General features: G+C 51.3%; 1 protein-coding gene across 33 annotated transcripts in view; it reads right to left on the bottom strand.

Moving 5' to 3' along the window:
* Positions 1–27,921, bottom strand: part of FBRSL1 (fibrosin like 1) — a 463,266-nt gene that overhangs the window by 89,502 nt on the left and 345,843 nt on the right. For 16 of the 33 annotated variants that reach the window (XM_065033299.1, XM_065033294.1, XM_065033285.1 and 13 more), the window contains one exon: positions 4,147–4,200. The exons of the other annotated variants lie outside the window; for them this stretch is intronic. In XM_065033299.1, coding sequence (XP_064889371.1) covers positions 4,147–4,200 — 54 coding nt within the window. The remainder of the gene's footprint in view (positions 1–4,146; positions 4,201–27,921) is intronic. 33 annotated transcript variants of the gene reach the window in all.

Consider the following 27,921-nt stretch of genomic DNA (forward strand, 5'->3'; position numbering starts at 1 on the left):
CCAACATATTGTAAAATGAGATTTTTTAAATAGGCACTGGCAATCAAGGCGGCCCCAGCCAGCAACGCACGGCCAAGGCTTTTTCAAGCAGAAAGTGACCCCCCCTCTGCCCCCATCTGCGTTGTGGTCAGCGAAATGATGTTTAGCCGTAACCAGAGTGCACAGGCATGACCGGAATACGAATAATAAATAATACTTTAAAAACTGTTCATACAGTGCAGAAAGCCAATTTCAAAACATAAAAAAACCGTCTGAAGCAAAAGTTTCATTATTCTGCCTCCTAAAGTACTTCCAAAACAAATACATAAAAATAAAGGTTCAGAGGAAATCTGTTTTCAAGGGTAATTTCACCGAAATCAACATTAAATCTCAAAACATTTAATGGAAATAACATCTCCAGTGACAGAACTGTTTTGGCCGTACTTGTTAATCCAGTCATACCAGCCTGCCATTTCTATTTATCTGCCTCCTAATTCATCTTTGCCATCCTGAAACTGATCTCGCTGGGTTCAGAAGGGATGCAAGACCTGGAGCGGACCAGAACTGCTCCCAAAACCACCTTCTCACTGGTGACGCTGTATCTTGGTGGTCTCGCTCGCCACGTCGGTGTTTAAGGGGCAGGAAGAAGGCTGAACAGGTCTCTACAGAGACACCCATTTCTTGCTTTCGGAGCCGTTGTTTTCCACCAACAGCTGCAGCTCCATCACCTACACAGGTTCACAAGCAGTTTCCCAATTTCCTAGAGTTTTGGCCCAAGCATGCGTTCTGTCTGTTCTCCTTATCCTGTCCAGCCATGCTCACTGTCAAGAGGGTTCAGGTGATTGATTACAGCCTGCCTGAATTCAAAGAGTCAAATTAGACGTTAATGTTGTGCTTAATGTGCTCACACAAACAGGGTCATTGGCTGCATCAAGACTAACAAGAGGTGACACACACTGGGAGCGCACGGCCCAGGGGACCAGTGACACGAAAAGTCTTCAGTTCATGGCCACTACTCCAAAGTCAAGGCTGACCCTACAGACATCCTCGCTGCCCTCCTGCGATCCGCTCGCAGGGCAGGAGCGCTGGGTCCTCCCCGGCGCCAGCACAGAGGCGCCGCTGTCGCCTCCAACGAAGCCGAACTGGGTCACTGTCGAGATTAACCAGCCTCCACCCCCACGCACCCTCCCCTGAGGGGGAATCAAATCAATAAGCAGTGCTGAATCTAGAGTTGGTGTAAAATACCTCAAAAGAAATATGAAGAGACTTGGGAAGTTAATAGTGCCATCAGAAAAACGAAACCATGTCCATCTTGGAAAAACATCAACTAATTCATTGGGGGGAAATAACAGAGAACCAAGATACTCCACAATAAAGAGAAAGTGGGAGAAGTGGAAGGTATTGGGTTTCTCCAGCAGGCACCTGTAGCTCCGGTCGATAAACTGGAGCCCCGCAGGGAACCCCCTGGCTCTCGGGAAACCAAGGGCTGTTAACTGTATCCCAGAGAACAGGCAGATCCAGGACACGTCTGCTGCTGCAGCGGATGGGAACTGCTCCCAACTGCTGCCTTCTTCACTTGCAATCCCAAACTCCCAGAAAGCCTTGCTTTTAGGGCACGACTTCAATAACGAACGCTGGAGATAAAGGCTGGCAAGACAAGCTCCATCCTGAGGAGGTGTGACAAATCCCGTGCTCTCCCGCACCCTGCCTCCGCACACCAGAACGAGGAGCCTAAGTGACCCGGGTGTGCTGTGGCCTGCACGGCGCACGGCTTTGGCTTCTTGAGCAAGAGGTGAGAAATATGAAAACCTGGGGGTTGGAACCGCAAAGAACGAAGACTCGATGTGGGCGAGCGGGCCCGGGGCCTGGTCCCGCGAGCCTCCCCGCCGCCCGAGCGCTCACACCGAAACCTTCCCTTGAGCAGCTGCCTGGCGGAAATACAGCACTCCTTCACCATAGAGCCCTGTGCTAAAACATCTCCGCCATAAAGCTGCAAAACCTTGGCTCCCAAGTACATTAAATTCTTATAAACCTGCCTTCATTTTAACCGCACAGTATTTCAAGACACAAAGCGCTTCTTCCGAGAGATAGCACTTTAATGAGGAAAGGGGTAAAATATATAAACCAAACCTCATTATAGCATAATTTCCAGGAGACAAGCATGCCGTTATAAAAAGAAGCCACGGCAATTGCATTTCAGATAGCTTGAAGATTTAATACTTTTAAAGAGCCACTGCTACTTCCAGCCATTGGTGTTACTTTGTTTGGAACATAACAGAAAGCAACCAGAATTATGGGTCCACTGTCTGCTATGTATTTTCTATTATGTAAATACTTGCAAACGGTGGATTCGGCTCTACCGCATACTCACAAAGTGTAATCTGCATTGGACAGTAAGGGCCTGACCATGAGTTACTGTATATACTTTTGCCTTTGCACCTCTGCATTCCTAAAGGTTGTTGCTTTAAACATGAGGATGTAGCACAGACAGGTAAACTACCCAAACCAGATCCAGTTCAAACGTTTACAACGCTGCACCTTGTTCACATGTTAACAACCAGGTCAAAGAAACCCACCCAAACCCCCACGACAAGAACAGTGTAGGGCGGTGACGGACAAATGGAACTGATGGATACAACGCCATTACCGCGGCCGGCCAGATGGACCCGGGTAACTGGCACACCTGGAGTTTCCAAAAATGAGAATACTCCATTTATTAAAAAACCAGAAACTCCATTGCTTTCTACAAAACGTTCAATGGAACAACCCCCAGCACAAAGCAACCAGAAAAATGTTACTGCAAAAACCTGTCCATCAAAGGAGCACCCTGCGCTGCACCGGTCTGGCAGACTTTTGAAGTTAATCTAATCTAAAAAGATAAAAAATATTGATCATAGTTCTTCCACATCAGTCTTCAGTTTTAAGTTCTGAAATGAAAGCTTAGCAATGATCAGGTATTTACTACAATCAGTAGAGAAAAACAGTGCAAAAAGATGAGTGTAAAGGCCACCAGAGAGACAACATACTGCTGTGGGGGCACAGGACAAACCGCACCGAACCGAACCGCACCGCCCCGGTGCCGGCCCGCGGGGAGCGCCCCGCACGGCAGCGCTGACTGCAGCACACAGCACGGACTGACGGGTACGGACAGCGAACACGCCAGCGGAAACTGAGCCCAAACAAGCACCGACAGCCGGACAGGCTTTTCTTGTGTGTTCCTTGGTACCACTCAGAAAGCTACGCAAGAAGGGGCAGAATTTCAGCAAATGATCATTTTAGCAACTGTCACAGATCTCGGTCAACAGCAGGGTAAAAAGCTGATGTAACTGATGCCTTTAACCTGGTTCAAACAAGCTTGTCCTCTTATCTCATTGCTGCAGCTTACAATGAACAAAATTCTGGACTGAAGGGTGCTTGTTCTCCCTGATGAGCACAAGGTCCAGCGCTCACTACATGGCCGTGACGATGCGGTAGCACTCGCGATTGCAGGTCTCAGAGAGGACATCTGAGAGAACACAACACACCAACCCTTTTTCTAAATACAAAATCAATAAAATGGCCTTTGGGTCCTGTTTCTGAGATACTTTTACAACTGTAATTTCTACTGATGTGACTCGTCTTTCCTTGTTTACAGTAACAGGGTAACAGGTTCCTCTCTCACCACCATCGCTCCCTTGTAAGTCACAAGAGGCTTTTCCAGCTCTTATCAACCCTGCCACAGGAGACGGCGGCAGGCCGGGCCGGCGAGCCCGCGCACCGGCTACCGCAGGAGGTGCGGCGCTCAGCCAGCCCAGCCCAGCTGTGCCTTCCCTTAACTCCACTGCAATATTGTTCTGCTTGGTTCTGCTACTCAAGGAAGAAGGTAACGGCAAGCAGGCGCACGAGCTGCTTTTGTTTTACAGCCTTCCCACTTTCTCCCTTAAGAACACAGGGTTTGGGGTGCTAGAGACAAGAAGCCTTTGCACAAACGTGTGATGAGACCCTGAGCTCACAGGTTAGGTGACATGGAACCGTTAACAGTGAACCGGCCTGGAGACAGCGGGGAGAAGGTAAAAAGGAAAAAAAAGACACAGAGAGTGAGAGACAGAGACAGCAACCAAATTCAGCTGCAAGAAACCAAGCTACACCAGTCCCAAGTGCCCATGTTGGAGAGACTTGATCTCATACCTTGCTTGTTATCAAGGCACTCCTGATACGAGTCAGCTCCAGTTCCGTTGCGGTCTACAGACAAAACAAAAAGTTTCATTCATATCAAACATAAATATTAGAAACTTCTCAAATGGCAGCCTTGCTGGAGCAACACGTTACGTGCAAATAGCGTTAGTTCTCCAGGAAGCCATGCTGGTTTGTTGACATAAACCGTGACTTGTTTCCAACAAGCTGCAATAAACCGACACCGAACTGCTGTGAGCAGTCAGCGTGTCCCGGGCAGCCGGGGCCGGCGCTTTCCTCCCGGCCTGCCCGTCTGCCTCCAGCTGCCCCGGACACGTTCCTGAAGCACATGCGACTCCGAATACTTGTTGTTACATCTATTATTACACTGTCCACCGCAGGCCCTATGAAACCAGCGGCTTCAACCGGTGGATCCTGAACTATTGTCTGGAATAAACTCTTCTGTGGCTCACGGTCCTGTGCTCCCTTTTGGGTTCTGGTTGCTACACAATAGTGAAGGCAACTGAAAATACAAGAACATGCTTTCCGAGTATTACTCTTCCCTGGACGCAATGTCACGGCAGTTACCACCAGGGTTACGCGATCCCGCAGCAGGGGAGGAGTCGGTCTGTGCCGTGAGCCGGGCAGACGCTGGGGCTCGCTGCTCGTGTGTGCTGCACGCCAGGAAGGAACCAGACGGCTCCCAGGCACAGGTGTGCTCACACAGCCAGCGCGGGTGCTGCCTATCACAGCCCTTCCGCCGTGCCAGCGGTTCAGCTGGACCTCATCGGCTGCGTGTGAAAATGGCTTAAACTGCAGGTTAGCAGAATCAGGTTGTAACATGGCCTGGACATCAAAAGCAAACCAAAGAATGTTCCAGAGCTGCTTCTCCTCCTGCTCCACAATCCAGTTCAACCACAAAAAAAAAGTCTGGATAGTCCTTGAGAAAAAATATTAAATACATCTGTAAAACCTGGATAAACTAATGCTCTCTTAGCAGCTTACATGTACCTTGCAGATCACGCAAAGTATGAGGAATAACACAGCTGAGACCATGTCACAGGTGCGCGCACACACTCGGGCTCCTCAAGAAGTGACTGTTTTGTGTACCACACATGTAAGAATGCACCTGGTGCCAAAACCAGTTCTACTGTAGAACTATGGAACCACTTGCCCAGGTCACCGCGGCCCAGCGCTCCCAGCACGCCGGCCCGGCCGCCGGCTCCACCAGAACAGCTCTGTGCACCCCACGAGCACAACTCACCAAGAGCCACCACGGCGCGGTTTGGAGTTCACACGGCGCCAAGCTCAACTCCAGCAACAGAATCCCAGCCCCCCCGCAAGAGAACCAGCACAACGGCAGCAGGTTAGTTTCTGTCTAAAGACGCTCCTCAGGGCCAGAAGATCAGCAGTATTGTTCACAACAGAAAAAAGGCGCTACTGAGAACCCTCCCGGCCAGGCGCCTGCTGACAACTGTATTTCTGCACCCCCAAAAAGTGACTGACCCTTGAATGTGATGGTTTTCGGGCATTTCTCACATTTGGAAAGCACATTCCCACACAACCTGCCCTCCCCTCTTTGCTCGGCCAACAGCTGGTGACGGCTCCTTGAACGCACGAAGCGATCCAGATCAGAGTTAAAAGGCTTCACGTTCAGCAACAGTATTTAATGAACAAAGAAGCAAAAATTAAAGTTGCCCCACCGTTTGTGTTGTGTAAATCCCAGATAATGGATCTTCTCCCTAATCCTAATGAGGCTTTCCTATTAAAATCTTTATTAGCTTTCAGCTCTGCAGATTGCCCAAAGGCTCATCAGTTTCCCTATCTCTCAGTACCAAGATCTGCTTTAACTTTTACAAATAGCTCTAAGATATTTCTCAGCTTATCAGCATTGCCAAGCAGCCTGTCTTATCATTACTATTGCAGATAAAATAAATGAGCCCAGGATGATATGAATAATGGCATTTTCTGTAGGCTGGTTTCCCATTACGTTTTCAACAGATTGTAGATTTGAACTTCAGCACAAAAGAAAACCATAAAAAAGAGGCAGAGGGGGCAGGGTGGCTTTTTCCGTCCCACTCACCTTCCCCGTCTCGGAGCCCGGGCTGCGCTCTTTTTAAGCTCACCTGATGTGAGCTGGTAATTAATTCTGAAAGGGAGCAGAAACACCTCAGCTTTGCTTTCTCTGAAGACCAAACGCACTGTTACTTCTGGGATGCTTTTTCAGCTGCATTTGTTGGAGAGAGGCAAGGGCTAAATTGCACTCTGCCTAATGAAGCCATCTTCATTAGTTTGCTTCCTTCCCTAGCAGACTAGGAATACCAGTCAGATTGGGAATTGAAATCACGAAAAGGCAACAGAACTGCATGTGAATCAGAAGTCGAGGCTACAAAGGTCTCCGCGCTGATGGACGCGCGGCACACGGCGCCTTGCACGGCGCGTTCGGGGAGACCAGGCAGCCGAGGGCCCGCGCGTCTGTCCCTCTCCGCGGCAGCGAGGTCACGTCCCGGCGACCATCGTCTGCCCGGTCCCTGCAGCAATCGCTGCAGGGTTAACCGCTTTTCCGCTCCCCAGATTCCCAGCCCCGCCACTGTATCAAGGTTATCTATTATTGGCAGTGACAGGTGAAAATTAATCTCCTAATTATTTCTTGCTGCATAATCTGCACTGAAGAAGTAACATAAAAGGATTACAGTACACCCTCTACGAAGGCTTTGCTAGAGAGCCAGTCATCCAGGGAGACAGAACCTATGTGGCTAAAGATATTTATGATGGATTTCCAACCATCTTGAAGGCAGACTATACTATGACTTCATAACCTACAGCTCTGTAGTAAGGATCTGCTTGCAGGTATCTTAATAGCCTAAACATTTGTTGATCTATTCCACACAAACAAACAAGATTTGCCTATTATGTCCCTGATTCTGCTCCGGTACAGCAGTTACTGCAGAAACAGCATCCACACACAGATGGTTTTCACCCCCACAGAAACATCATGGCAAACAATGTACCCAGCCTGCTTTAACTCGCTATTAAAAATCTTGAAGCTACCTTCCACAGCAATTCAACCATAACGTTCTTCCAGAAACACACAAGCTAGGCTGTGTTCTTAACTTTCAAAATTAAGAATATTTTACAAAATATCTCTTTTTGTACAAGAGTAAGCTAGAGCGATCTTTGTTAATGAAAGCAGCCACCTTGAAACACTGTCTTCACCTAGATTCTCCTACACCCACCAGAAAGTAACATTTTAAAAAATGATATTAAAGAACACATGTTTTATTTATCTTTAACCCTTTCAATGCAGCTGCATAGGGCACAAATGGTTGTTTTGGGGAAACCTGTTTTTCTATATCCATGTCAACAGCACCATCCTTGTTTCAGTTTACAAGAACCAACACTCACAGGTTGCTATTCTTAGCGTTTAAAGTGACATCGGCTACCCCGAGACAGGCTGAAGACCCCGTGAGGGGGCAATGCCGAGCCCCGTCCGCAGCGCTGCGGGGCAGCCCACGCCGCCCCGGCGTCACCGCCCGCCATCGGCTCCGTCCACCAGCATCAGCTGCACAGACTTTCCGTTCCCCTGACGGTGACCTTCTCCACAGGATGCAGAAATGTCAGTGACTTATGCAAACTCTCAGTGCTTAAATCCGGCATCATTTTCCACCCTTTTGGAAAGCAAAGCCCTGCCACAAACTCGCAAAGCAAGGCGCTGGGCGGCAGCGAGCAGCCGCCGCTCCCCTCGGCGCTTCCAGCCACCAGGACCCGGCAGCTGCGTCAGCGTCAGGTGAATCAGAGCCCACACTAAACCCAGACACAAACCAAAACCATCGAGGCAGCACTAAAACCGGGACTGGCCTGCAACACCCACGCACACCTCGACAGCTGTAACACGTCCCGGCCGCCACACGGTGGCACACAAAATACTGCAAAATATTATCATCGATGAAATGCTGAAATAGGGGCCTGGACGTCAAACCAACCATTGCACCTTGGACTTCCCAAGCAGCAACAGCTGTGCAGCCCTGCCCGGGCCACCGGCCACCGCGGGCGGCCGCTGCGCCACCCCGGCTGCTGCAGCGCGCTTGTGACTCCAGGGACAAAGGCCGGGCGAGCCGTCTGAAGAACCACCAGGATCACCGGCGCTCGGCTCCGAACGAGCGGCCCGATGGCGGCGCGGCCCGCTGCAGCGGCACAGGCGTTCTGTTCGCCCGCCCTCCGCCGGGCCGCGGGAAACATGCCGCAGGGCGCGAGTGCCAAAATGAATTCTCTTCCTGTTTAAGGCAATGGCTACTAAAAAAGTCAGGCTGCATCTGAGTCACTTCTAACAAGCACTTTCTTCTCTGCCTGAAAGTCAGCTCCCAGAGGATCCTTAGGATCTTGCGGGGACTCTGAAAACGCGATCCAGCTGCCGCTGCTGTGGGTGACTCCAGGGCATCACATACATGCACTTCTATACGTTTCATTTTAACCAGCATGAGGATAAGGTCATCTATGTTCACACCATTAAGTCTAGAGATTTTTCTCTTCCTTCGGACCTATTTTCAACAGATAAACAGAAATAATTTAATGAAGCCTAGAACAGAACGTAAGCCCTTAATGGTTCACCTTTGGCGTTAAATAAGTAAGGAAATGATTCACTAACATCTCTCATTTTGTGGACGTTTTAATCTCATGGTTACCTAATCTCTTCCATAACAGTAATGAGAACAAAAGAAACGTGTACAGAGGCAAAGCACCCACCTACCAATGCAACAGTACTATGTTTAACAAGCCTATTTTTCAGTAATATGTTTTGCTTATGTAAATCTGAAGAACAAATTCCTATCCACAGGCATTTTCCCCAAATGCTCCATCACCAACCTCATTATGTGATACAGAAATTATCCCAAGGGACATTATGTAATGACAATCCCTCCTTCCTCTCCCTAAGGAGTGTATTTCTCATTACGTGTCCTAGTAATTGATCGGTCTAGGAAATAATTTCTGGTAAAACCACATGTTTCTTTACCTAGTTCAGAATTTCCATCTTTATTCAGAAGGATAAAAGACTTCAAGAAACGCTAAAATTTCCATTTCTGATGCAGAACGCCAACCTCTGCTCAAACGTGCTGTTACGTGAAGAGCAACACATTCTTGTACCTGCCTGACTTCAGATACTGTAAATTCACAGTCATTAAAATTAACCACCTTGCATTTCCTATTCCAATGATACAAGTAATTTTACATGACTGAATTGTCTGTAATGGCTTTTAAAAGATTGCTTCATATTCAAATACATCCGGACACCACAACCCGTAGCTATTGCGGGTCACTCAACCCAAGGATGCTGAAGTCAAGGGAGAAAAGAAGAGGAGATTTGCGGCAGAAAACGACAAACACATCTGTGCTTTCCAGAAGCGCCGCACAGCAGCCTGGCCCCGTGACGAGTGCAGTCCTTCTACTGCGCTTTTGGCTACACGGCACCATTAAACATCTTAACAGCTTTCAGTTTAAAAAGCAACAACAGCAAACACCAACGTTTACACCCTTTACTGACACATCAACTTCAAATCGCGACATTCTTGCGAAATCAAAGCAAACCGAACATCAACTGCTGCTACACGGCTGTAGCTCACCGCTGGAATTCGAAGCATACTCAATCCCTTTCTCACGCTGAACACCCAGAGCCACCAGCGCCGCCGCCGTCCGGCTGGGCCGGCACAGCCCGCGGGTCCCACGCGCCACCGCACGCCCGGCACAGCAACACCGGGACGTGCTCCGCTCCCTCGTCTGCCTGCGGGAACAGGCTGCCCCTCGCTGATAAACAGGGCTTAAGGTTTCGCTCAGAATAACCCACCTTCGAAACAAAGTAAACCTAAAAAAATCACTCTGCACTAGCGAAAACTCAACATCCAACTAAACAAAACACTGCTCGTTTTACAGGATTAATCAGGCAGCCGAAGCTGCTGCCTTTTGGCTTTAGCACAGGGCGGCTTTAGGGGACTTGTCAGCAAAGAACATTCCTGAAGAGAGCATTAGAAGTCTGCTGCTTGTCGAAGTTAATGCTGTGTACAAGCAAGCAGCTCGTCCTTGTAAGTCTGTATGCAGGGAAAATCGGATTTATCCATAAACATAAACCTCTGAAGTAACTTCTGATCAGGGATGACCAGAGATTTAACTCTTTAGGAAGATGAATGGGGAGGCTCTGCTTTGCTGTAATACCGCAGCAACCTCTCCCAGGTGAGCGAGGCTTGATTTTGAGAATTGATAACAAAGTAAATAATTGCAGTTTCTGGCACAGAGGAGAGTGGTTGAGGACGATCTCCACGACCCAAAGCAATCACTCAGAACAGTAACTTACATAACAAGAAATTATCTTTGATACAGAATTAGGTTAAAAGGACCTCAGATACTGTAATGTTACAAAAACCAGGACATGCCTTGAGAAGATGAGCTAGCAAGCAGCCTCCTGAGAAAAATGTGCAACTTCAAGAAGATTTTACATGCCTAAAAACCAGTTTAAATATCAGAAAGACCTACAAGCCTTTGCCATTTGAAAAGGTCCCTCTTTCCTTCGTTCTGTTCTCATCTTATTCTCGAGCCTTTCTTCCAAACCATTCTTAGTTAACCAGTGACCTGGAAATTTTACTTCGCTCCCCCCCAGTTTCGTCACTGCTAAGCACACCAGGTTTAATTTCCCCTCGGGCCGGGCAGAGCAGCCGCGGGGACGCGCACAGGCCCGGGCAGCCGGCCCGGCGGGACCCCAGCGGGTCATTTCTCACGCCAAAAACACACATGGGAAAAAAAACCCACGAAGACCCTTTTAAGACTCGTTATTCTGTGTGACTAGAAGTGCTCTGGCCTGCACCGAAGGGGTTAACCGCCGGCTACAGATTTTTAAGTTCGTGACCGCTTTTATCGCCAGCAATCCCAGAGAAATCTCGCCCCCGTCCCGCAGCGAGCGCCCCGGCAGAGCCCCGGCTCGGGCCCTGCTGCCCCAGGGCGGCAGCGGTTCAATGTTCATCGTTTCCTTGCACCCCCTCCTGGAAGCAGGGGCGAGGGGGCGGCAAGAGGGATGCAGTCGCACTAGAGGAACGTGCGAAATCGGGTGGAAAAAAGGCAGCTTGGGGAGCACATCGCATCCCGGCAGCTCCTCGCTGTTACGTCTATTATTTTATTTAAACACGCCCAGTCTCCCCCGCTCAAAATCCCTTCTCCTTAAACCCGTACGGGGAGCTCCTGGGTTCGCGGGCGGGGATGCTAAGGGCCGGCTTCTGTCTCTCCGCCGTACCTCAGCACCTCTTCGGAACAAGGGACGCGAATCACCGCCGAAAAGAGAACGGGGCTGGGGAGGCGGGGCTGGCAGCGAGCAAACGGCGCGGCCGGAAAAATCAAACCACCTCGTCGACTGCACCGAGACAGACACACACACAAAAAAGACAAAAAAACCGCACGCACACAACCATCGCGCCGGGCGGAAAACGCGGCGATTTCCGTCTTTCCTTCTCCCGTCTGACCACAAAGCCACCGAACTCCCCGGCTCCGGCAGCCCGGCTGAAAAACGGGTCGGGGAGGGGAAGAGAAGCCCCCGCCGCGGGTGGGGGGTCCGCTACTTACCGTGCGGCGCGCAGACCATGGCGAGCCCCGCCGGCGAACCGGGCCCCCGCCGGATAATCCACAAGGCGAGGCCGAGCGGCCCCCGCGGGCGCGGAGCGGAGCCGCTCGGGCCCCCCCGGCAGCGGCACAACGCGGCGCCCGGCCCGGAGGTGCCCCGGGGGTCCCGCCGGCCCCCGCCGCGGCGCCTCCGCCTCCTCCCGCCGCAGTCGCCGCCGCTCGCTCCTCTTCCTTCGCTCTCTCGGGGGTGCAGGCAGCGCGCCTCTTCTCCTTTTTTTTTTTCCTCCCTTGTGTTTTGTTCGGTTTTGTTTTGTTTTTTTTCCCCTGGCCGAACCCGGGGCTCAAAGTTTGCGCCCCCTCCGCCTCGGCCCGGCGAGCTGCGTCCCCGCCGCCCGCTCAGCCCCGGAGCCGCCGCGCAGCCGGCACTACGGGTCCATCACCCGCGGGGCCACGGCGGGGAGAAAAATCACGCGAGGGGGCGAAAAGCCCACAGACGCACACCAAAAAAAGGCAACAAAGCAAAAAAGAAAGCGACCCAGGCGGCTCCGGCCGGCATCCGACGAGCGAGAGAACGGGGAAAGATCAGCGCCGCAGGCAGCCCCAGCCCGGCCCCATCCAGGGGGTTCCCGCGGCGGCGGATTTCTTTCTCTCTTTCTTTTTGTGGTTCACGCCTCGGTAGCCATTATTCCCAAACATGGAGAGCCGGCACCGCGCCGAGGCCGCTCCGCTCCGCTCCGCTCCCCGTTCCGCTCCGCTCCGCTCGGCGCTGCCGCTCCCCGCGGCTCCGCGGCGCGACTGCTCCGCGCGGCCCCCGCGCGCCCGCCCCGCGCCGCCCGCCGCCAGGCGAGACCAATCCAGCCACGAGACGCGGATCCGCGGCGCGCGCCCGCCTGCCCCGCCCCGCCGCGGGGCACGCGCGGGACCGGCCGCCGGGGCAGCGCGTGCAGGCGGGCCCGGAGCGGGGGCGCGCGGTCTGCGCGCGCGCGCGTCCGTGCGTGTGTCCGTGCGTGTGTCCGTGTGTGTGTCCGTGTGTGTGTCCGTGTGTCCGTGTGTGTGTCCGTGCATGTGTCCGTGGGTCCGTGCGTGTGTCCGTGTCTGTGTCCGTGCATGTGTCCGTGCATGTGCCCGTGTCTGTGTCCGTGCGTGTGTCTGTGCGGGCCCGGCGTGACCTGTGTCCCTAGGAACAGTCAGTGTGTGCACAGCGTGTGCATGCACAGCCTATCGATGCGTGTGGCCGAGGTGTACATACAATGTGCATACATGGTGTGTGCAGCACGTGTGTGTGTGTGTGGGGTGTGCGTGCATGCCACAGCCCGTATCTGTGCACTCACGGTGGTGGTGTGTGCATGGGGTGTGTGGTCTCCGCATGCAGTCTGTGTGCGCACACATGGTCAGAAAGACCATGGAGTGTGTTAACACCCTCTGCACACACGGGTGTGTGTGCGTGTGCACGCATGGTGTGCATGTGTGCATGCGTGTGCACGCTTCCTTCCCCACCCCATCCTTTTGATGGGCTGAGGTTGGGCTCCCTTCCCTCTATTTCCCTGTCAGTTGCAGCCTTGTGTCGCTAAGATGCATCCAGACCCCCAGGAGATTTGGATCCAGGCAGAGGGCGAAGAGAAAGCAAAGGAAATGTTTAATCATGATTAACCTTCACATTGCAAAACAGTTTTTAGATGGTATATTTAAAATATAATTACTATCGCAGTGATTCACAGGTGCTTTAATAAACGGTTAATCAATGGCCACAGGGGCCGAGGATCCACGCTGCCTGACACGCCGGGTCGGCGCCCGCAGCAGACGCGGCTCACGGGCCGGGCGAGCCCCTGCCCCGGCTGCCGCAGCCCTGCACGCAGCCCCCAGGGCGCCGCGCTCGCACCGCCCGCCCCGCAACGGCCGCTCTGCTGCGTCTGGGGCGTTCGCACGTGTCCCAGCACCGCGACTGCCTCCCGGGGGGGGACGGGAACCTCCCGCGTGCGGTTTTCGGCCGGCCTTGAGACATTATCTGAAAATCTTCAGGGAGAAAGGCAGTAAACATCTGTATACTATTAAACCCACTAGATGTGTTCATCATTTTATATTGATTGGTATATCACTACACAAAGTTAATATATTATGATTATTAGTATATTGTTAAATCATTAAATACGACAGCAGATGCAATAAATAATTTCCAGGGGATCCCTGCTGACATTTAGAAATTGATGGGTATGTTTTTCTTTCTGCATCCGGGCTGGCTGCAGGACTGCAGCGACGCTCTGCTGTTCTGACTGATCTCTTTCCCCTGCTTTCCTCCGCAAGTAAAGGCAGCCGAAAGAGCCCGCTCCGCCATGCCCAAGTTTGCATTTTAAAAGATGCGGCTGAATTAATACAAGCCCCAAAGAAACCTGTTGGGCGAGGATATTCAAACTGCTTGCAGGAAACGGGGAGCCACACGAAGGATTTACACCAGAGGCCGTACCTTGGCGTTGCGCAGAGAGAAGAACACCCTCTTGCAACGCCAACAGGGTTTTCATGTGAAAAGGCAAGGACGGAGCTGCCCGTCCGCCAGCAGCACGCGCGGGCGCCGGTCGCGGTGAGCTCTCCCGGCTGCCGAGCACAGCAGCGGATCAGCCCCAGACCCTCAGCCCGGCCTGCAGGTCACCGGCGCTCGTGGATTTATGGCACAGCTCCTCATGGAACAGCAGATGTTGGAGAGTGCGCACATCTGTATCTTTACAGCAGGGGAGCTGGATGCCAATCAGGGTTAATTTGGGATAAATTTACAAGAGCGTACAGCGTGACCCAAGGTACCTCTTTACTGGCCCACTACAGGCCTGCTAAATACATTGGCCGACTACCACACATTAAAGCTACATGAGCTTGTACGTTCCAAATGAATTTTACAGGAAGACACAGGGATAGGAAAAGGAGGAGAGCCTGTGTCACAAATGACATCCAGATGTGAAAACACTGTAAATACAAACATCAAAAGGCTCAACCATTCACATTTTGCAAAGACAACACTGGAGAACGGACTTGCTGCATTTGAACAAACATTCTCAGCAAGGAAGCCAAGGAGCCTGCTGTCCCCGGCGCACAGCAAAGCCCGCGGCTCCGAGCGGCAGTCAGCCGCTTGTCAAAGCAAAACGCAGCAAACATTACGCCATCCCCTAGACAGTCCAGCCCCGGGCCAGGGGCATGGAAGCGGGATGGAAGGGGAGGCGTTTTCCTAAGGAAACCAGAAGTTTAATAACTCAAATCTGAAAACTGCACTCCAGAAAGCACGTGATTATTTAAAGTCTCCATAGCTATGACATAGTTCTCACTAGAACTGATACCATTCAGGGATGGCTCTGAAGCCTTGTTGGTTGCATGAAACAACTAAATAAATAGATGCCTTTCAAAGCCTTGGTATTCACTGCAGTGAAGATATGACTGGAGTGATATCCTGGACAATGTGGGATATCTGCTAAGCCACTCAGAACTCTGTTTTAAATTAAGAAGACGGCAAATGAAAGGCCATTCCTACGGAAGGGCTCTGAAGAGCTCAAAATCTCCGCTCACAAGGACCTACAGAGGGGGGTGAACCAGCCGCGAGACACCATGAGTGGAGGACGAGCATTCCTGGAGCCAAGGGCTCATCCCACCCGTCACCCGTCACACTGTCCCTTCCTACCCCCCTCCAGCTGCAGCCGGACACAATGCGCACTGTCAGCGGCAGCAGACGCCACTTCATACCCTTCCAGAAGGGCGGGGGATTGATGGGTAAGTGGTGCACACGGTGCAATCTCAGATGTTTATTTAATGTTCTCGGTTCAGCCCTGAAATGTGCAAACCAAGATGACAACAGCGGGTGTTACTTGCTCGAACTCTGCTCTTGGAGAAGCGTGGCCAGGCGCTGGGCTGGTGCAATGTGAAATGGAAGCTTAGATGGGGTGTATTCTCGTTTTCTCATCTTTTCAAGATGCTATCGGACCACCAACACTTTAAGTGCAGCCCGAGCAGACCACAGCAGGGTCTCCACACCGCGCCTGCGCTCATCTCCTGCAGGTGCTGGGATGCCGGGTGTGGGGCAGCGAGTGCTCGCAGAGATGGGCTGAGATGGGCTGTGGCTATCGGTTTTACTCGGGTCTGACTCCAGGCTGCAGGATCGCAGCCCCCTGCTCCAGCAGTGAGATCCCTCTCCACAGGAGAGCCCTCCCCGAGACAGGACTCCCCCCGGCCGGGCGGGGGCCTGGGCAGAGCACGGAGGGCTCTCCTCGCACCCTGAGCCAGACCCTGCTTCTCACTTGGGAGCTAAAAGCTTCAAGCAGTTTGAGACTGGCAGCGCTGACAACAGAAGGAGAAAGCACTTAACCATAGCGTTGCATAAAGATGTCATGAGGAAATCAGGATTTTACAGCAGAGAGAGTAGAAAAACACTCAGGAAGAGCTTGGATAAACTCAGGGCCAGATTCAATAAGAGACGCCAGCCGCCTCCTGCTCTGCGTGCCCCCACCTGGGCTTCTGCTGGAGGCAGCCGGAGAGAAGTTTTATTGAATCTTTTATTGAATCTGTCTCTAGGCTGGTAGCTGCGCTAGGTACCCTCACCAGGGCCTAGAAATAGAAGTGAAATGACACAGGAATCTGCAGTGAAACTGTTAAAATTATACTCTAATTTGCTTTAAAAGAAGATGTGTGCTGGGAGAGGGAGCACGGCTGGGACAGCACGGCTGGGACAGCTCCTGGGGACAGCTCATGGGGACAGTTCCCGGGGACAGCTCATGGGGACAGCTCTCGGGGACAGCTCATGGGGACAGCTCATGGGGACAGTTCCTGGGGACAGCTCTCGGGGACAGCTCTCGGGGACAGCTCATGGGGACAGCTCTCGGGGACAGCTCATGGGGACAGCTCATGGGGACAGCTCTCAGGGACAGCTCATGGGGACAGCTCATGGGGACAGCTCTCGGGGACAGCTCTCAGGGACAGCTCATGGGGACAGCTCATGGGGACAGCTCTCGGGGACAGCGTGGCGCGCCCCACTGCTGGGCACCCCGAGCCGCCGCGGTTGCTGCCGGCACCCCGTGCGGCAGCTCTTGGTCCCTGGCTGTGCTGGTAACACACGGCTCCGTTCCCAGGCCTAACAACACTGCAAAACTATTTAGCCTTTGGAGTATCACATTACATGCACAATCTATAGCTGCTCAAGAGCTTAATTTTGACATACAATTGTCACTTGCCGCACAGAAGAGGGAGGGAAGCCTGAAACTGTCTAAACAAAAGAATGTTTTTCTTTCCACTGCACTTTCAAACGTTCATAACCCAAACAGAATGGTTAGAGATGGCCCTTCGCCTCGGGGCATCCACGGCTATGGCTCCAATTAAAGAGAACAAGGATACAGGAGGTGGTACCTCCAGTCTGATTGCTCTTGCCTGGGGCAGCTAAACCTCATGAATAAACACTGTTGACTGTAACTCTCAACAAAACAATTACACATTTGTTTTTAGAATACATTTTCTTAGCCTTTCCACTTGCAATTTTGCTACTATAAACTAGCCAGGACAAGAATAAATACCTTTGTGATTCTCTAAACATCCTTGTAATTGCAGCACTTCACTCATGAATGTGTATTTCAACAGAAGAAAAGATCTCAAGCGATATGAAGAAATGTTTCTTTGAAGTAACCTTTCAGAATTAGATGCAAAATATTTACAACTAATTATTATTACAAGAACCCCTGCACACGCTGCCAGCTACAGGAGTGAAAACCTTATGCACTAACCCAGTTATCTTTGAAGGATGCAAACACGAGGGGCCAGGTGAGACACATATTTAGGCCTCCTGCCAGGTGTGGTCACCAGCGTGGTGCAGCCCCCGGGCCCCCCATCTCCCCATGGACCTGTCAGTCCCCCCGGGCCCCCCATCTCCCCATGGACCTGTCAGTGCCCCCAGACCCCCCATCTCCCCATGGACCTGTCAGTACCCCCAGACCCCCCATCTCCCCATGGACCTGTCAGTGCCCCCAGACCCCCCATCTCCCCATGGACCTGTCAGTACCCCCAGACCCCCCATCTCCCCATGGACCTGTCAGTCCCCTTGGGCCCCCCCATCTCCCCATGGACCTGTCAGTACCCCCAGACCACCCATCTCCCCATGGACCTGTCAGTGCCCCCAGACCCCCCATCTCCCCATGGACCTGTCAGCGTCCACGGACCTCCCTCCTGGCAAACCCCACCGCCATCAGCCTGTGAACGGGCCCCCAAAGGGATGCTGCTGAGAGATGAGGGGGGGCTTCTACACATCAAAACTGCTCAGCGATCTCCTGGATGCACATGAGAGGAGCGGCAGGATTTATCTTGCTGGGGAAAGTCTGAACAGAACCGACAGCAGAAGAATCCAAGCCAAAGGGGGTGCGTAATGTCCTCCCCCCAAGCACCCAGTGGTGACGGCAGCCAGGCCAGAACCTGGAGCTTTCATGAGGACAGAGGACACCGGCCTTCAGCTTCCAGGCGCCGGCTTCTCACAAAGACAGGTGCGGAAGTAAAGCAGAACTCTGGCTTTCTTCTGAGGACAACGGTGGAAGGAGAAGAGCGATTTACTCACCCTTCTAAGGATTCTTCCCAGAAAACCAAGATATTGCTGCAAAGATGAACAGCCAGCCACCAACCATCATTTCAAAATACCAAGCCTTAAACTGCAGTTTCTATGCTTAGCACAAAAGATTTCGGCCAACAAATAGACTTTATTTTTCCTTAGTAATGCTTCCTAACCGGATTATTATCCCCTTCTCACCATTAGTGTAAGGATGAGAGCATACGTAACGGGAAAGTAACAGAGAGGCTGCAGTCCTGGACGCAGGCTGTGGATTTGGGAGCGACTAGGCAATACGTTAACGATACTTGTTCCACATTCGAAGTCAGAAGGCGAGCGATGTTGCCTGCTCCTGTATCTTATTTATATCTTGTGTTAAGCAACAACGTGCAAATGAGCCGGAGCACAAAATATCAGACACGGCATGATGTTACAGAGCAGCAGTACACAGCGCACCAGAGATAAGCGACCCCCCGTATGGGGCCCTGTATCCTGGGAGCGTTTACACTGGATTGTATAATTGGGACCACAGCCAGCTCATCCTAAAATCTACAGCATGAGCATGGTTAGGCATCGCATCTGTAACATATACAACTTTGGATGTCAAAGCATCTTTGTTTGAAGTCAACAGCAATAAAAACTGCACTTGTACGAGAGCGTAGCATGTGGGAATCCATATTGCTAAACCAGGATGTTAACACATGCCCTGCTCAGTTTGCTGCTGCCAAAAGTATGTCTTTCAAAATCAGGACGAGCACGCCAATAATTGGTAGGGTATTTTAAAACTTGGAGAAATCTATAGCAATCAGCCAGTACTGGAGAAAACGCTTTTTGGGCAAATTTACCTTTGGTAGAAACTAGCATAACTCTTTCTAATTGAAATATATGGACACGTTATAATATGTGTAAAAAAGTCCACATGAGGATTTTTCTGTCATGTTTCTTTTTGCAAAACCTTTGCTTTGTCATTTAATGGCCAATTATTCTCTTACATAAGTGAAACTTTCAAATGTATACAAACCTTCACATGTACACAAACCTAGCTTTGTAAGGCTGTTATCTTGCTATTATTTCATTACAGCACACAGAAATTACATCAGACTGTGTTAAGCTTATTGGATTTCTGCGAATTCCCTTTCTGGACATTAAACTTTAAACAAATATTATGATTGTATTCCAAAGGCTTGAATGGGCTGGTGATTTTGAAAGTGCTACTTTGGTATCATTGCACACCCCATTCTTTCGTGTATGTTTTGTTAAAACACAAAGAAGCTCTATTTATGAAAAGCCAGTCTTAAATCTATAGTTTGTGAAGCCATAATTTGTGGTTGCAATTGTGGTTAATTTAACAAAGAAAGCCTTTTGGTTCACCGTGCACCATACTTACTATTTTTCATAAACTATCAGAGCAAAAAACCCCTTCAACATGTCAGATATGTGATGATCCAGCAATGCTGTAATTTTCCAACTCCTGTTTTGTGGTATACCATATTATATGCACAGGAATGTTACATCATTTATTCTGGAGCACAGCCCTGTAATTATTGCTGGCAAACTACTAATTACATACCGCCATCAAATGTAACAATTTTCCCAATAAAAAAAATAACTACTTTTGTGTGGAATACTGCAAATACAGCCACGAGTGCACCATGTTTTTATTTTAACATGCACGCCATATGGTATTGATCCTCCGCTGGTATAGACTTCACCTAAACCGTCTGCGCTGCCAGCAGGATTCCGCAAGCCTTGCGCCGTGGTGCAATTCCGTGGCGCGCAGGATCACCGCGTCATTTCAGCGGAGGAGACCACGGACCCAACCGGCCCGGCCCCGGGAGCGCCCGCACGCCAAGACCCCGCGGGCCCGGCGCCTGCGCCGCTGCCCCGCGCCGCGCTCCGGAGGCCCCGCGGGAGGCCTCAGCCTCGACCCCTGCTCTGAACCGCAGCGTCCGCCCGTCTGCGGGCCCAGCCTCTCAGCTCACACGTTTTTGGGCTTGGTCTAATTCAGATTCAGGCCCTGCAACAAAATGGGGGTCCAGATCTCCAGCTTCCCCAACTCCAGGATTGTTGTGTTTGGAATTCTGCCGTCGGTTGGTCTTTAGAAGCCACAGTATGGATCTGCTCCTGCGTCCCTGCCGAGAGCAATGGTTAGCGCTGCGGAAAAAGCCCGTCAGCGGTCAGAAGCCTGCTTCTCTGCATCCCGAGCCGTGGCAAATTGCACTTGCAGAACCGCACAGTTTTGAGTCGCTTCTAGGAAAAGAGGAGGGACTATGGGGAAGAGGGAGCACACAATAATACTTCCCCAAAGATAATGTCCTACACGCAGTGACGTTTGCAGGAAATGGCCACAAACCCACCAGCGCGGAGCAGCCCCCGTCCCCTGCAGCGCGTGGGGAGCGTGGGCAGGGAGCCCCGCGGCCCAGGCGGGGGGAGCCCCAACAGGCATCAGCTGCTATCGCACCACTGCAGTCACACAGGCCCCTCCTGGCTGGGGGCGCTATTCTGACAGGCAGAACAAAGGGGACAGCGGTGCTGATTCCTCCCAACACGATCTCCCCGGGGCCCCGCTCTCCCGAGCAGCACGTTTGTGACTTGGCAATCAAAACTTCTGCGAGACTCGCTCCCTTTCAAAAACATGACAAACAGCATAGGTATGCGAGACAATTTTCTTAATCTTTCTCAATTTTCTCCTATTTCAAACCTGCAGTTAAAATTGACTGCAGAGCTAAGCCCCTTCCTGCTTGTTGGAAGGTATGAAGAAATGTAAGGAGCTTGTTGCACGCTTTGATAATACGTGTGAAATGAAGCAGCCAGGGGTGCTTGTGGATGAAGTCAGAACAAGCCGTCCGGAGAACACCAGCGGAGCTCCTCCGCGGCCGCGCGGGGCACGGGCTGCCCGCACAGAGCCGCACGCAGCCGAGCGTGCCGCGGCTCTGCTCAAACACCGACCATTTGCTTAAGTTTCTGGCATTTACTCCTCAGTGTCCTTAGCAGCTTCAAGAAGAATAAAGCGTGCTTTGCACGCCAAGCAAGTTGGCTGATCTTAGTCATGGCCTTGGTCAAACACAAGGAATTGCCTGACAAGGAAGAATTGCAACTAAAACCACTAAAAAATGATAACAGAACTCAGAGCTTCCAAGTTTAGTGCTGTATCTGAAGCCCGATGGTCTCTGGGAACTACCCTCATCACTCACCTCCGCAGTTCTCAGGCACCAACACTCCTTTTCCTCTTTGTATCTCTGTTCTTGACTATTTTGCAACTACATAAATGGTCTGGTTTAGAAAACCAAACCAAACCAAACCACAGTGACAGGTGTAAGACCCAGCTCGTATGGACAACTGTGGGAAAGAGACTCTCTGCCACGGGCCTGCTCTCAGGTCTGCTGGGTCAGCGGAGGGCCAGCCAGCCAGCACGGCACCAGTGGACGCACGCCCTCCCTCCTCAGCCTGACCGCCCCAACGCCACAACACGCAACGCTTAACCAGGTACTTCCAAAAAAGGAAAGCATCTCCGACTTATTAATTTGTTCTGCTTTCAGTACTGAGTTGGAATCCACAAAGAAATAAGCACCCAAACCCTTTGTGCTCCTAAAATACACTCACGTGAAAAGCTTGAATTACGGTCAGATAAATAAATGGCCAGTCTTGCGAGCACGCAGAATCCATTCAAAACCTTTCGTACGTTTTCTTCTTCAGCATATACACACTACGACGACTAAAGAGAAAGGAAAACTTGCAGCTTTAGCCACACTTTGTGCCTCAATACCGACTGCAGCACTATCTGCTCTGGCAGGATTATTGAGACTACACCCCGGTGCAGCTGCCGGTCCCTGCGGGCTGTAATTCAGCTCTCCCGCTCTCACTCTATCCATCACATTTACACAAATCCCCAAGGTGGACTGCCTTCTAAATGTCTTTACCTTGTGCATTATCCTGGGGCTTAACAATCCAATATTGGTGCAGCCAAGGATAATTACTCTCCATTGATGATAAAACACCCTGAATCCTGTCAGGCATGGCAATTTGCATCTTACAGTGCTGAGGATCAATAGATACAACAAAGAAGTGAAACCTGATTAGATACTGCTGCCTCTCAATGGAAATGGAAGAGCCGATTGTTTTGCAGGGTTGAAGTCCTGGTTAAAAGGGAAATAGAGGTTTCCCATTACAACAGAGTCCCCAAACCTGCTGTTCACCTAGAAACTGCTGCGGGGAGTTCGAGACTTGATGAGAGGGAGATGTACAAACAAGCAGGTCTAACAGACTCCTGGTAAAGAGCAGTGTTATTTACTTGTGCAGTTTCACCATAACCCAAGAGAATACAGCAGATGTGAGTCGTCTGGAGCTCTCAGAGGTTCTACTTTTTCTCTGGTTTTACAGAAGCAAGTAGATCACAATCCCGGTGTTCAGTAACGCACCTGAAGCCGGGGGCGGCTCCCCGAGCTGCGGAGCACCCCGGGCCGGCCCGCACGGAGCTGCCGCCTGCGCGGCCGCGCCAGCGGCACACACACTCGAGTCAGGGATTGCCGCGGCTCCCAACCACAACTAACCGGGTAAGCAGCTGTATGAGGGTGGAATAAAGAATCATCCCAACCCATTCAACAGTCCTCTAGCATTCACCTAACACTGAATCTGATCGAAGATAAGAAGAGCAGTGGGTGAACTTCGGTTCCCACATTTAATCTAGAGAGACATCACAAGCTTCCGCCCCTTCAAGTCTGCATTGGAGGCCAGTAACAGGCTGACGGGCAGCGCGGCCGGCTGACAGCACTGCCGGCTGACAGCACTGCCGGCTGACAGCATCTGCGCCGGCCCGGCTGTGCCCGCTCGGCGGCACCGCGGCTCAGCGCCGGGCTGCAGACCAGGAGCTCCCAGAATGGATGCAACTCTGTTAAATCTGGATTTGTAGTGGGTTTCCGGGGGCAGAGCTGCATCAAGCAGGGATTGCAGCTCTCCGTGCTCTCGCCGGACTGAAAGAAATGCAGACTTTTCTTTTGGGGAATTTAGTTAGTGAGGAAGAAGCTGAATTTGGGGGATCCCAAACCATGTGAAGGATAACGTTTTTAAAAAGTCTCAAAACGTGAATGATGCAGAAAATAAAACAACATCACGAAAAGAGCTGGGAACATATTTTCAGAATGTGTGCTCGGAGCCTGGTGAAGAAGGGCTCAAAGCAAGAGAGGAGGGAGGCAGAGAAAACTCTTCAGGCACCAGCTGGGAATAGCCTGTTGCTACCAGAAGCACTGCTGACACAGACCTGTCACGGAGCCAACGCCTGCCCCGGCTCGCGGGTCGGCGCGGCATGCTGGGCGGCTGCTGCACGCTGCGACGCAGGAGCACCGCGGGTCGGCTTGGCACGCTGGACAGGAACGAGAAGAGCTTCTGAAAGCACCCGTGAGCTCTAAGGGAAGGGAGCCTGTGTCTTTGATGGGAATACCTTTTATTCTGACCTGCAGGCAAGCTTGCCGATTTTCTCTGCAGAAAAAAGTCTCTTCCAATGTGGGAAACGGGAAAAAAAGGTTGATTCTGGACCTCTGACACACACAGTAGTGTCTACCAAAGCCAACAGGGGGGCTGCAGATGGCAAGCCTGAAAAACTGAGGCTCTTTAACATTACGGTATAGGACTATCGCTATTTTCAACCTCTTTCATCCCGATGGCTGCTTAGTGTCAGTTGATTTAGGTGCCCCATGTCAACTCTTAGGAGTAAACTTGATATTGGTGAGAAGTACCAACCCCGCATTTCGAATCCTTTGCCTCCTTCAGCTGGCCTCCCGTTAACCGGACACCTATCCCAGAGCGATCCCCACAAAGGCTCTCGCTCCCCTTGCCCGCTCCAGTCCCCAGCACTTTCGCTGTACTGGAGAGGACCTGCAAACAGCCTGAGACATGACCCCTACAGAACAGATGGCAACTATCCTGCCCACGGTGAGACACCCAACGACACCCACTGGATTCTCACTTGAGCGTCCAGCTCCGGGCACCACCGGAGCCTCTGCCGCGCTCGGAATCCATTCTGCTCTGTGGGAACCCATCACTTGTCATGAAGAAAGAGACGTTATTACGGCTTTCCGCCCGTCAGTACAAAGTGACATGTGCTCTGTACTGGGCTCTCCACTCTGCACTCAGGCATGGAAGATTCAGAGCTCGCTGCTCTGTATTTGAAGTGGGAAATCGGAGCGGAGCTGCTGAGCCAGGAGAACGGGGCCGGTATCGCCAGCGGCTGTCCCTGGGGACACCACTAACGCCCCCGATGCACCTGGGTGCCACTGATTCCGCAGGATTCCCGCGCGCTCACGCAGTCTCGGGCTGTCTGAGGGCATTGATTTGTTCGGCAGTGGAGAGCAGAAATGGATATGATGGAGGTGATTTTTAAGGTGGTGATTGCTATGTGTGGGTGAAGATAAAACTGCATTAAAAAAAGCAGCCATTAAAACTTAAAACTGAACAGCTCTTGCCCTCTGAAAGGAGAATGATAACACTGTCACTCGCACCTAACACAGGTGAGCAGGAGTGTAATGAATCCTCAGGAGACAATAAACCTGGTGGAAACTGGTCAAAATGGACTTGCGCTAATAATGCACCCTCTCACAACACAGCACATGAAAGGACACCGTCCTCATCAAAATTACAATATGTATCGTGGAAGAAAACAGAACGAGAGCAAAAACGCAGGGACCTCATAAACAGCCACAACCCAGTCCCGGACGAGTGCATCCTATTAAAGACAATGATGCCGAACCCTTGAAAACAAATGTAACTTAGCCAAACCGCTAGTCGGTTTGCCAGGAAAGCTTCTGGCCATCGTTAACTGCTCCGCACAACTGGAAGGGAGAGGAAAAGGGTCAGGATAAAGACCTATTTCCCTATCGCTTCATCACATCGCTCTTCATGTAAGCCCCCTGCTGACCAGCCTTCTCCCCGAACTTCCCAGCGATTAGCACCATGCTGTTCCCGACTGCGAATGTGAACAAGAGTAGCACAAAGCTATCAGCAGGGACTTCAGCGATCAGAAACTGCTCAGCCAATTTTCACTGTCATTTTTTCTGTGTCAAACAAATGCCTATTGTCACCAGCCCTGCTCCTGTGGCATGCTGAGAGCTTCTGCAAATTGCTGAGACCCCTGTCTCTGATTTTAAACCCCTAATATGTTAGTTCTCCCCTCATAGACTAACAGATGAGCAAAGGACAGGGTGTCAGGAGCCGCTGGTGGTAATTCTGGCTATTGATGTGCAGCATAAGTATCCTGGGTACCCTGCCCCTGCCTCAACCTTCCCTGCCTGAGAACGGGGATGGGAAGCAACAGGATCTCCTGCCGTGAGGCAAAGGAACAGAGGTTGTTTGCTGTTGGTTTTTTTAAGATGCCAAATGCTAATTGCCAGTGTGCAAACTGCAGGTCTTGGCACTGGAATTAGAAGTAGCAAAACTAGGCGAGCTACTGTTACAGCCACCAAATAGAACAGGCCCGCAACAGAGACTTCACCGTCTGCAAACAGGGGTGTGGGATTTTATTCAGCTGTTTCATGGAGAGGTTTCGCTTCACCCGCAGAACAAAGAACCGCTACTGCCAACAAGTCTTCTCCTCGGACGGCAACCCGCCGGCCCGCAGCGCGGCTGGGCCCCGCGGCACCGCCGCCGTCCGGCAGCCCGCGTCCCACAGTCCGAGCTGCGGCGGACGCGTCACGCCGGACGTGACGCTGTCACGCAGCCCCACGGCCCTGCTGCGAGTGGAATGGAAGGAGCACAGGGGCTATGAGGTGTATAACCCTGATTCAACCTCATTAACGCTGTTTGATAATTGGCAGAGGTGTTACAGGCCTCACAGGAAAACACGGGTAAGAGAAACGGATTTGGGCAAATAGAAGACACATTTTAGAGCTTCCTCCAGCAGATTCCTTTTCAGCACCACGCGTATGGCATTTTTTCCTAAAGCAGCCACTGTAGGGGCCAGGGCATTGTATAACAAGAAGAATGCTCAAACACAATTTTAATGTGTCTGGTAAGGCAGAGTGCAATACTTATATACATCAGAACAAGCAATGTGCCAAAGTGCCTGGCGATAAGGAAGAAACGTGTCCTCGATCAAGAAAAGCCAGTTCAATGCGCTCACTGGGAGCAGCGCGTTACCGACACCGCTCCCCCCGGCCCCGCGGGTGTGAGGAACCCCCGCTGGCAACCGGGATTCTGAGCAGACAGGCAGACCAGAGGCAAGCTGTTACAAATTCTAAAGGTACTGCATGACACGAGATACATCCTCACACTGTACACAAAGCTGGGAAGGGAAAGATACCATGTAAGCATCTGAACTCCCATACAACAAATGCCATTTCAAGCATCATTTATTACGCTGCCTTTCCCAGACTTTCACAATCCTCAATATGGTTAGCAATTCCAGCTGACTCGTAACGCGGTTTTAAAATTCATCACTGAAAAGAATGTTTATCTCTGGGTTTTCTCCAGTTCGGGAGTAAAATTAGACTCTTAAAACCTGGGCATGGTGTGTCTTTAATTTTGTTTAGAACAGAAAACAACTGCGATATGAAAGGTTTAATGAGGTTAGAAATCTAAAAGGAAATGGAGTGGGAATAGATTATCAAGAGAAATAAAGCCAACCGCTGGAGAGTACACTAATATTAAATATTAGGTTTCTAAACCAAATATATATAATCCATTTAGGGACTTAATGGTGGTTCTCAGAAGCACATTTATCTACAGCTTATGGTTCAACAACCAATATTATAACTCCATTTGTCACTGTTAGGCCGGGAGGGGTGTCGGGAGGCGGGGGCAGCGCTCCGAGCGGCTCGCTGCGGTTTCCGGCCGCGCCGAAGCTCAGTGGCTGTCCTGAAAACGTCTCCCTGCAACAATGCTCCCGTGTTTTCATCTTCCTCATGAAGAACAAAGGCAACATGTTCAAGCAGGGATTTGCCTTAGTTTAGGCTTTATACCCATTTTTCATTCAGCGAGATACTTATACGTGTAGCTAACTAAATGTGGGATTACGCACTTGATTAAAACGAGCGACATGCTTAAACTACTTGATGAATTGGGTCATTAGATACCTAAGTCAATACGAGATAAGGAGCTCTGGAAATCAAGACAAATTGAAAACTCAAAAATGGATTTTGGTGCTTAGCTTTTGGCAATTACGTTAACAAATCCACATTACAGGCAAAGATTTAACTAAACCTTTTGATATTAGCACCTAGAATGATATCCCTGCGCCGGAGACACCGGCCCTCTCCTGGGACAGCGAGGCGACAGCGGGGACAGCTCTGCCCTCTGCAGCTCCGCTCTCCCGCAACAGCCCCTGAAGCTGCAGAGAAAGCTTCCACAAGTGAGAAACTACAAGGTGAAGTACTTAAGAGAAAACATGGAAACATGCATGGGCCAAAGAGCCCCCTGTGGAGGTACCAGCCACTTGGTCACAGGAGGGGAGAGCCGCTGGATGAACGACAATCCCTCATTGCCACGGCCGGGGTGCCCAGCGAGCCCTCCCGGGCCACCATAAGAACAGGATGAGGCTTACAGACACAGGGCGTTTTCTTTATTTTACACGGAATGGTTGCATAAAGCAAATGCCAAGTGCACGGATCCCTCCTGAAGAAGCCCCTGCAGCGGCCTCTTTGTAAGGGCTGTGT

The sequence above is a fragment of the Columba livia genome, chromosome 17 (assembly GCF_036013475.1).
Source record: "Columba livia isolate bColLiv1 breed racing homer chromosome 17, bColLiv1.pat.W.v2, whole genome shotgun sequence".
In the NCBI taxonomy this organism is placed as follows: Eukaryota; Metazoa; Chordata; class Aves; order Columbiformes; family Columbidae; genus Columba; species Columba livia.